Source organism: Notolepis coatsorum, assembly GCF_963971535.1.
Source record: "Notolepis coatsorum genome assembly, chromosome: 8".
Classification (NCBI taxonomy): Eukaryota; Metazoa; Chordata; class Actinopteri; order Aulopiformes; family Paralepididae; genus Notolepis; species Notolepis coatsorum.
This window is the reverse complement of record NC_140172.1, coordinates 146,188,299-146,199,905: the sequence shown is the minus strand read 5'-3', so window position 1 is coordinate 146,199,905 and position 11,607 is coordinate 146,188,299. Positions and strand designations below refer to the sequence as shown.

General features: G+C 43.8%; 1 protein-coding gene across 1 annotated transcript; it reads right to left on the bottom strand.

Moving 5' to 3' along the window:
* Positions 1-2,689: 2,689 nt before the first annotated feature.
* On the bottom strand, positions 2,690-7,513 carry atf5a (activating transcription factor 5a). Its single transcript, XM_084320060.1, has 4 exons — positions 7,383-7,513; positions 5,995-6,249; positions 4,421-5,639; positions 2,690-4,039 (listed from the first exon to the last, which is right to left on the bottom strand). The coding sequence occupies exons 2-4, from the start codon at positions 6,134-6,136 to the stop codon at positions 3,853-3,855; spliced, it is 1,548 nt and encodes a 515-aa protein (XP_084176186.1). The 5' UTR covers positions 6,137-6,249; positions 7,383-7,513; the 3' UTR covers positions 2,690-3,852.
* Positions 7,514-11,607: the final 4,094 nt, after the last annotated feature.

Here is an 11,607-nt window from a genome sequence, read left to right as displayed (position 1 = left end):
ACTTCCTCCTGTACTATATGGTTTGGTAACATCACAGACCAGGAGAAGAAATCTCTGAACAGAATTGTGCGTCTCGCACGCAAGACAATCGGGGTTAGCCTGCCAGCTCTAGAAGAGATCTATGGTGCCAGGCTGCTTTCCCGTTCCTCTGGCATTATCAACGACCCCTCTGGTCACCCAGCCGCAGGCCTCTTTGTCCCCCTCCCCTCGGGCAGACGTTACCGCTTTATCACATGCTCTACCTCTCGGTTTACTAAGAGCTTGTGCTGTGCGCAGCCTGAATAACTCCAAAGGCTAGTTTTGTATTTTATCCTATTTTGTTTTGGTGTGTTATTAGTCAGGTTTGTGGAAGTGCTGTTTTTGTGTGTCTGTGCATCATGCACTTTGATTATATGCACTTTTACTGTAAATCGTGCCTCTATGCATTATGCACTTAAGATATGCACTTTAGGGGTTGTTGATATCAACTTTAGCATTTTGTCCTTTTATACTGTGTTTTTACATATTTGTCCTGTACTGTTTCTACTCTGCTCCTGTATTGGATTAGTTGTAGACACACAGTGTTTGCTCTATACCTGTATTCCAATGTGAATTCCATACATGGCAAATAAAATCTTTGACTTTGACCAGAGGCGATCAACTCCTTCACGTTTCAAAGCCAGCTTTGAGCAGGGTTGGGAAGGTAAAAAAAAAGTGACCCGTTATAAATACAATTTTAATCATTGATCCACTGGATAATTCGGTTATGCAATTAATCTGATATATAATTTCACAAAATATTAAGTTTGAAACTATTCGACTGCAATTTGAATTAGTGCACATATACTACAAGATGTGCAAAATGATGTTGGTGTGTCTTAAGTTTATAGTTTACTATCCCCCCTTCAAGCATGTTTAGAAATTCCAAGTAACCAGCTCTCTTCTCACGTGTATCGGTAATCCGATTCATTTTTTTTCTTTTTTTTAAATGTCTGTAATTACCTGATCATTATCATTATTTATTTTTAATCCTGTTACGTAAATGAATGAAATACTGCCCAGCCCTGTCGATGTGTAACGGACGTGTTGCGGGCCTGTTCCCACCTCTGCTGTGAAAACCAGGCCGACGTTATGGACAGCTTTCCGTTTCAAACAGCAAGTCGGCTTTTGTGCAACAACACGGCGACACACATTTATTTCAACGTCGCCTTAAATATTGATCTTAAATAAATGTTCACTGTGTTTTGTATTTTTTCTTGAAGGGGGTACTGTAGGAGTAGGCCTATATGAAAGCAAAGAGACGATAGATTCCTGCAGAAGGCTTTGGCCGACAACAACATATTAACTTTCAGTTTATTTATTTTGTACGATAATTTTGTCTGAACAATTATCGTTTATGGAATTGATTTTATAATTTTTTATCCAATATTGTATATAGGCTATATTGTAAACCCGCCTATCTCAAAATAGGCCTGCTAATAACCGATGTAAACAAATAAATACATATACCCATTCAAACCTAATCTATTGTCTGGTATTATATTAAAATATTGTATATTTTAACAAACAAAATATAACAATTATCCAGTATAGTTTCACCAGCAAGACGGGGGTTTATGACGACGCCGACATCACTCAAGTCAAGTCAATACTTCTGGCATAAGTGCACAACATTTTCGTCTAGTCTGACAGTTCTCTGTGGCCGAAACACTATACAGATAATAATAAGATAAGAGATTCCTTTATCGATCGCCTTGGATCTAAAACAAATTATATAGGCTATATGCTTATCAGGGTGTGTATCCAAAATCACAGCCCGTGCAGCAGGTGTAGGATCGCATCGCTGCGATTATAATTCTGACGACACAACATTCTAGAATTCCAAGCTATAAGAGAAGGCGCTCCCGTTTCCCGTAACGTCAGTTGATATCTAATCATTATATGCTACCCCCCCCCCCCCCCCCCATATGGCCGAAAAAGAGCTAGAAATCACACTTTCATTAACTGTAAACACATTCACTTTATTCGGAGAAAAGAAAATCGATGACATGACACACAACACAAAAGGAATACAATAGTAACACGTGTCCAGTATTACTATGTAAAGTTGTGCCTATTTAATTTGCATTCAGAATGATTAGTTTATCGTGGAACATCTTACTAACAAATATTCTATCAAAGGTTTTTATTGCAAAGGTCAGAGAAAGGAAGGTATATATAGTATTGCTCTACCTATTGAACTAAATATAATCAACAGTAAATTACCATGTTGTGTATAATTCAGGATTTTTAACAAAACAGTATAGGGTTTGCAATAGAAAATAAATAAAAATAATTATCATTTCAACATAATCAGGGTATTAATTTAACATAGTTCCTTGGAGCAGTCGATTCGTCCTAAACAAATTGTGTAGCAATGAGTGAATTGGAAAAATTCGGACAATATCTGCATCATACCAAAAGCTGGGAAGAACGTTAAAAAGCTCTCACAAACACTCTAGAGAAAAATAGAGGCTATACCCAGCTCCTCTCCCTGAACGGATGTCATATAATACAGTATCAATGCATATCATCCATGTAAACAATTTTGGCCTAAAAGCAATTAAGAGACAACCCCCCCCCCCCCCATTTGTATGTGAAATGTATACATGTTCCATTCCAGAGATAGTGCATTCCTATATCCTAGAGAGATGTGGACGTACTGACAGACAGCTAGGATGAGAGGCTGCTAAAAACGACTTGTCACAATATTCTGTACACAACGAAAACCAATCTGTCAAATATATAGTTCTCGAATCCACCGAAACAGACTGACTGGAATGGACGGGAGTCTTGTCGAGAATGATTATTAACCGACAACTCTGACTGAGGGACTTAGCTTGCATAACCTGAGCTGCAAAATATAGATTGTAATATATTGCAATTTGCAACTGAGGATAGAAGGTTATAGAATAGCAACAGAGTATAACAAAGACTGTTGGAATTCAGTGCATTTTGCGTTTTTGATTCATTTACTGGAGCAGGAATTTGGAAAATACACAACTCTCAAAGTTCACAGTGACCTATTGGAAAAATAGTCTTGTTGGCTGCGGTCATTTGAAATAAAACAAATGATACATTTTAATAAAAGTATACTACAGTAGACTGGAGTTACTGATAAGACCTGGGATGAAGGTTTTAACTTCACTTAAGCAAAAAGTAAAAATTCTGAGTGTTTCACTTAAGCTCAGATTGATGTGTAAAGTCATTTTTATAGTGGTTTTCTTCACCGTTGTAAACTCAATAAACGTATTGAATATTAAGATATTCAAGGTTATTGAAATGGATTTGACATTTGAAATATATATTATTGAAAAAGTATTTGGATTTGAAACATGTATTTTATTCCATAATGTGACTACATCGAAAAGGGTAAAGTTTAAAAATAATAATTTAAAATCGATTTTCTTTATCCCAGTCTGCTACTGATATCAACTCCAATGTTGTGCATTAATAATCCAAACCCACAGAATAAACCTCAACTGGTCTCTAGAATTAAAGCCTTTCTCAGCAAGTATATAGGTTAACGCAAAGGAAAATCCATTCAATATGATTGTCATATAATTATCGCATCACAGTGCAGGCTTCATTGGTTTGATCTGAATAGTGCGAAAGCAGTGGAAGCACAGAGACGATTGTTGACTTTGAATGTAACAATTTTTTTTAAATCACACCAGCAAAACATGCAATAATCCCACCCACCATAAAAAAAAAAGATAAGAAAAAAGGAATCACATCTTGAAGAATCAAACAAAACAGGATTATCTTTTTTTATATATACAATTTCCCTGTTCACGTTGTGTTTGATGTACTTGCAGCAGCAGCAGCAGCAGCCTACGCCGTGGGGTCCTGTTTGTGCCTCTGACTGCGGGCCTTGTACACCTCGATCAGCAGGTCCTTAACGTACTGGATCTCCCGCTCCACGGACTCCGCCTTGTCACGCAGCTCCCTGTTACGACCCTCCAGACCGTGTAGCTCCTCCTCCAGGACGTCCAGCTCGGCCCTCTTCCGCTGCCGGTACCTGTGTCGGGGGAAGGGGGGGGGGAGACGTCGAGAGTGAATAAAGACACACAAAGATCAGCCTTAACGAGTCCTCGAGACGAAGAACGATAGGAGTTTGTTTGAAGGTTTTTCAGACTAACAGTGTTTTCGATGATCTAAAGGTTAAGTTGGGAGTGTTGTGTATAGCCGTGTGTACATTCATAACTCAATACCGGGGAGTACTTTTGGGTGATGTAATCATGTTCACAATCAAAATGATTGGGACAACTGCAAACGTGAGACTGTCCAAAGAAAATTCAAAGTGGACATAATATGGTTCTTCGTCTCAAGGGTTCAAATGTTGTTTTTTTAGTGTTTCATGTTCTAAAAAGGCAGCGAACGACAAGGCCACAGAACTGACCTGTGAGCAGCCGTTTTGTTCTGATCTCGCTTCTTCTGCTTGCGCTCGCCGCCACCTTCTCCTGGGATGGCGTCCAGGTCGTAGTTCAGAGGGCACTGGTCCTCCGGCAAGCCGCACGCCAGCCTGTGACCCGGAGACCCCAAGCTGAGGAGACCCTCCCTGGCCATTAGAAGACACTCCGAACCCGGGTCCTCCAGGAAATTACAGTGCGGGTCGTGTTGGTGCCCCATCTGTAAACCCTCTGCCTTCACCTGCTCACCGACGTTGCCCAAGAAGCTGTAGTAGGCCTCGGACTGCGGCGGCGTGGCTTGGAGGTAACAACCGTCGCCGCTCTCGGACTTCCAGGACGCGGTGGCCTTTGCCACGTCTACGCAGACGCCGGCTTTGACGACACCACCGGGCGCCTCCCTCTTACCGGCGCCTCCGCTGACCTCCCGCATGCCGTACATCAACAGGTCATCTTTCTTATGGTGGATATCTAGCGGCCCGGCGAAACCAAACCCACCGACGACCTTCCCGCCGCCTAGGAATTCTTGGCCGAAACAGCAGTTCTTCTCTTCCTTGGGCTGGTTGGGGCATCTTCTGACCTCCACGCCGCTGCCCAGACAGTAGGCTTTCCCCACCAGCCGCTCCCCTTCCAGGCAGCCGTAGCTGCCGCCGAGTGACACCGCCGAGGTCCCCGCGTTCCCTCTGGAGCTCCACAAGCTGTTGTCGTAGCCTTCGCCCAGCCTCGTCCCGTCGGGGAGCCTCTTCCGCCCGCCGCCGCCGCCGGGGCGACCGCCGCAGCCGTACGGGGCGTGTCTCGGGACTTTGGACCGACCGATGGGCCCGCCGCCGCAGATGCTCAGCAGGTCCAGCTCCCCGGTCGCCAGGGTGACGAGGAGCGGACTGGATTCCGATTGGCCGGAAGCGGAGTAGGACGCGTAGGGCAGCTGGTAGAACGGCTGCGGGCCGACGGGAGGCGGACCCTTGTTGTTGTCGCATTTCAACAACTTCAGCCCCTTCTCCGGCAGCGGTTCGGACAGGAAGTAGTCTTCGAGCTGAGCGAGCTCCTCTTGCAGTAGGGAGGTCATGACCTCCAAGTCGGAGGGCACCTGGATATCATTGTGGAGGGGTGAAGGGGGGAGGGAGGGGTTGGCGGGGGAGGGAGGGGAGGGAGGGTTTGGGAGGTAAGAGGAGAAATCCACTTCTTCGGTCATCCAGTCTGTCAGACCATCACCTATTGAAGAGAGAGAGAGAGAGAGAGAGAGGGGAAAAGGCAATTATACAAACATCTCAACTGATTTGATAAAGGCAATTGAAGATTCAAAGTGAAAGCTATACACAAGCATGAATCCAAACCACGCAACGTTGTAGACATCGTGTTTAATTCTGCAACGCCGCCGTCGTTAGAGCAACGGTGACGAGTGAGTGCAGAGAAATCTTCCAGAAAGTTGCAACATTTCTTAGAAAACAACAAAAGATGTATAACTATAGTTTGTTACTCACTGTTCGGAGAGAATGAACATACTGCACTGCAGTGCCCACCTGAACTGGAGACAAAATAAAAAACCGTACCCCCACTCGCAACTTACCAATTAAGTGCTGAGTCTCCTCTGGCACCTCCCCCCTGCACCCCTGTGATTGGCTGTGGTTAGCCTGTGGGTGAGAGAGAGCGAGGGGGTCTACCGGGCACACGCGAACAGTCTTCCAGAGGGGAGCCGCCGTTGACATCATTTTGTCTACCGGCGTTACGATTCAATCCGAGTCCGAGCATGTGCTGGGAGCAGGCGAGGTCTGACGGGGTCTGATGAGCCACGGAGATGAGGGCTGGGTGGGCATAATGACACCTGCGGGAGGGTCAGACAACGAGCAGGGATGTTAGGGGAACCTTGTGACAAAGATGTATAGAGAGACCATCTGAAATGATCACACAAGCTGAACAATTCAGTCTGGATGGGTGGAATGGAGTTTCTGAAGCATGTTGCTTCAGAGTGCTTTTGACAGGTGACCCCCCCCCCATGAAAACTGAAAACATCTGCCAGGGGTGACATGTAACCTCAGACCCTATACATTTGAATCTAATCTGATCAAATTGAATTCATAATTTTGCAGTGTAATAGGTTTACATTTCCTTCACTTGACTCTTTTGAGCTCATTTTTAACCAGTTGAGTTTTGAATGTACATGGACTGATACAAATCTTTGACGAATTTGACGTAAACAGCAGTGGAATATAAACATAAAAAAAAAATATATATATATATGGCCATTGAAGCAAAGAAGATCATAAGCAACAGAACAAAACACAACTTATGAAGACAACCAAAGGTCTGCATTTACTATAGGCTTACTGTACAGAAGGTTGTGGGAAATAACAGATACAGATGTGGAATTTAACCTGCTGACCCGTTCAAGTGTCGAATCATCAAAACATAAAGTGCCTTCAGAACACGTGGGCTAAAGAAGGTCTATGACGTTACCAGGCCCAAAGTGTTGACAAGATGCCAGACTAACCCAAGAGACTAACCCTGGAACACCCTGGTGAAATAATAAACAACCAGACGGTGGGTGAGTCTGAGTGGTAACAATGGAGCCTGGATGCATCCGACAACAGGTTGACGTTATAATACCAACTGAGAGAGAAGAACTGAGACGGGAGTTCAAATTGACCGCTGACGATGAGTGTATAACCGTACAATAACTAGTATGTATACGTTAATGATATATATTATCCAGGGTGAGCGGTATAGAGCTATCAAACTTAAAACATACATTGCATCACTATCACGGTCATTTGTGGCAATGGTACAGTTTGGATGTAACTATATAATGTTATTAAAAACCAAAGGAAGGAGGGAGATGATATTACACAAAGACGACAATCTAACTAAAACAAAGAGAGACCGTACGTATACGGGACGCTCACAACAACAACACTAAATACCAAGCACATAAAAATAGATATAAAGTATAGAACTTACTCCATTCTTGCGGGAAATATTGGGGTGCGTTGCTGAAGCAAAGCACGGTTTTCTTTTTCAAGGTTCGACTTGACAATATTAATAATAAAAAGCCATCTTTCTTTGCTCTTGAATATCCGGGGCAGCCAGGCAACAGCAGCGCAGTGAGGAGTGTCGAGTTGTTGCTTTGTTGTGATCAACTTGACGACTGGGGGGGTCGGTTAATTGGGCGCGAGCGTCAGTTCATTCACACCTAGCAACGAGCTGCGTCACTACGACAAACCACGTGGTGTTCCTCAGCCTCCGCCCCCACGTGCGCGAGCCCTGCGCGAGCCTACACTACTGTTTACAAGAAGACAGCTCCGCGGCGCGCGCAGCCTACTACTGTTTACAAAAGACAGGCTCGAAAGACCCCTGTGATGTGACTGCCTATTATTTTTTTCCTCATTTGGATATATAAAAAACTGTACTTTTATTTTATTTTTTATTATTTGTTATATTATTTAAATGTGTATTCAATTAGAATGTCAAATATTGTAAGGAAGGGGCAAGGCTTGATAAGTTGTTTTACTTCCCCCTGTCCCTGTTCCTTCTCGAACACTTATTGTATGGAAATAGTCTTTGACTATTTACCGTTTTGTTTTTAAACTTGTTTTATGTTTCTATGTTCGAGACAAATCAAAATAAAATAAAATCAATGTAGAATAGATACATGCGCGAGCCTACACTACTGTTTACATAAAGAAGACAGCTCCGCGGCGCGCGCAGCCTACTACTGTTTACAAGAGACAGGCAGGCTCGAGACCCCACGTTTCAAGTTTCAAGTTTCTTTAATAGTTGTCATACAGAAGTACAGAATACTTTTGTACAAAATGCTTCTTACTGTTGCGCTCCAGAGACTGTGCATGACAAGATAAGTATGAAATAAAAACATAGTAAAAATTAGAAGAAAAAAAAGAGGTCACAGTGTTCAGTTTAGACATATGTACAATGTTCGTAGACGTAGTTACCATACAATATACAATACTGTGCAGTGTACTAATATACAATACTATATAGTGCAAGGCATACATGGACAAGGTGCAGTTTAGGTACAATTCACAGTAGGTGTACGAGTTGTAGTGCAAATCCTTTATCAATAAATATAAAGTGTAAGTGTGTTTGTGTGATCTAAAGTGTGGAGAGTGGGTGCTGCAGTGTGTTGTTTGTTTGAGTGAGTGTGTGTGTGCGTGTGGGTGTGTGTGCTGTGTGCATTTGATGGTTGTTGCATAGTGATTATTGTTCGTTTAGCGATTATTGTTCGTTTAGCAGCCTGATGGCCTGGGGATAGAAGCTCCTTCTGAGTCTTTCTGTGCTCGCCATAAGACTCCGGTATCGCTTGCCTGACGGCAGCAGTTCAAAGAGGCAGTTGTTCGGGTGGCTCGAGTCCTTAATAATTCTCTTAGCCTTCCCCTTGCACCGCTTGTTGTAAATGTTCTGGAGGGTGGGAAGCCCCCCTCTAATTGTGCGTTCGGCTGAACGTGTCACTCTTTGTAGTCTGCTACGGTCTTGTGCAGTGCTATTCCCAAACCAGGAGGTGATGTTGCCGGTCAGGATGCTCTCTATTGTACATGAGTAGAAGTTCCTAAGGATCTTCTGACTGACTTGGAACTTCCTTAGGCGCCTGAGGAAGTAGAGGCGTTGTCGTGCCTTCTTCACAACACTGTCAATGTGTGTGGTCCATGTCAAGTCCTCGGATATGTGGGCTCCGAGGTACTTGAAACTGTTCACTCTCTCAACTGGTGCCCCGTCGATGCTGAGGGGGCTGTAGTCCTTGACCCCCGACCTCCTGAAGTCCACAATCATCTCTTTTGTTTTGCTGACGTTCAGGGAGAGGCAGTTCTCCTGACACCACTGTGACAGGTTCTCTACCTCTTCCAGGTAGGCCCTTTCGTCGTTGGCAGAGATCAGGCCCACCACTACTGTGTCATCAGCAAATTTGACGTAATTTGACGCAAATCAGCAAATTTGACGTGATGTAGATATAATACATGCCTTTTGAACGGAAAGACAAAACAAACACAAAAAAAGCTATCAAAACAATGACTATGTGTGTGTGTCGGGGTCGGGGCAGTCGTAGACCATTCACTGAAATGGACCCTCCTTACTTATAGGTTAGAATAGCAAGTTGCACACGAGCCTTTATTCTGTAACACAGAATATAAAAGCCTCATTTTGTTCGAAGGGACTATTCCGTGGTGGAAGTATACACCCACATGATGTGTTGTTGTGCGGATTTCTGTTTGCTTATTGCAGCTCAGTTGCATCAGTGCTCCGGGCAGAGAGCAGATTCATTCGCTGGGTGTCACGAGCCTTGTCGCCCTGTCATTGGCCGGAACCGCGGGTACTCGTGTAACTTGATTGGTTAATGGTAGGCAGGGGCAGATCACCACCCCGGTGTTTTTCTGCTGTGTGGCGCGAGCCGCGAGGTGCTGCACATGTTTCACGTAAACAAACCCAGGCAGTGTGTGGAGGAAGGAGCAACAGAGCTGTGTGTTTCAGGAGGAGCAACCCATTGTCATGTATGTCCCTATGCCATAATAAATGTCATGTTTATGTTGTGTATGTCATAAATGTCACTATGAATTGAAAATGGGGGACCCTGATCATAGGTGGCGCGTATATAAGGCTAGGGGGGGCTATGCCTACCCAGAATATTATGCTCGGAATCTTGAAATGTATATAATATATGCGCAGGCTGCTGGCTATTGTGTGTGTCTTGTGCTGCAGCCGGCTGGCCGAGGTGTCAACGACGAAGGTGTCAATCGGTGGCAGCGTTTAACATTCCAGGTACAGGCAGTAACCAATCACGCATAGTAGGGCTGGGCGATATGACCAAAAACGTTATTGCGATAAAATTATTTTCATATAATTCGATATCGATAATTATCGTCGATATAATGTCTGTCAAGTTTAATTAACTTCTAATATGCTGCTGCGAATGTCTCAAGTCGAGTTGATGTCGTCATCAGTCCTCGCACGTTAGCAGTTAGCCGACAAGCGGAGTATCTCATGACAATAAATATGACACTAAAATACTCTCTTCCGCCACAATATATTGAAACGACGTCCACTCCCACACTATTATAAACGTGGCCTCAGAATTCAAAACACACACATACTCGGCACGTAAATATATAAAACAGTGCCGTGCAAGCTAGTTAACCTAGCCAGCCTGTTGCTTCTACGCGGTGTATTCCATGACAATGTGCTAAATATCACACTAAAATACTCTCTTCCGCCACAATATATTGAAACGACTACCACTGTATACCCCCACTACTATAAACGTGGCCTCAGAATTCAAAACACACACATACTCGGCACGTAAATATATAAAACAGTGCCGTGCAAGCTAGTTAACCTAGCCAGCCTGTTGCTTCTACGCGGTGTATTCCATGACAATGTGCTAAATATCACACTAAAATACTCTCTTCCGCCACAATATATTGAAACGACTACCACTGTATACCCCCACTACTATAAACGTGGCCTCAGAATTCACCACACACACATACTCGGCACGTAAATATATAAAACAACGCCGTGCAAGCTAATTAGCCTAGCAAGCCTTGTTGTTGAGTGAGTCCTACCGCTCTGGGTCTCCTTCCGGGTCACTCTCCGTCGATCTCGGCCATCTCCTTCACTGATTGGTTGTTAGCTGTTGTGCGTAGCACGTCATCACGTAAGGTTGGTTGTTGTTAGTGAGTGAGCTGAGCCGAGGCTGAACGGAGCCAAGCTTGGAAAATCGATATATCGAAACTTTGCGACCACGTTTCATGTTTATTTCGAGGAAATAATTTATCGAGATAGTTATCGTTATCGTTTTATCGCCCAGCCCTAACGCATAGGCTCAGGTTAAATAATGTAGAATAGAATAAATAGAAGCTGCACCGGGCTGGCCCTGGGCATAACTACCGATCACCTGAGGCTGTATGTTGTTTTATCTTGGCAAACAAGGGCTTGCTCTAAGAGGACATGATGAGAGTCCGAGTTCATCAAATCGTGGAAACTTTTTAGAGCTACTGTATGTACATTGTTTTCAAAGCATGATGAGATCTAAATTACGAAAAACTTTCACTTCATTGCAACTTGTGATTCAAGTTGTGAACGGTCTTTCTCACCAAGACAAAACGTCGCATTTATCTGCATTAAGGTTAGGGGTGGGACGATACATCGATCCAGATCGATACATCGATGTAATTAT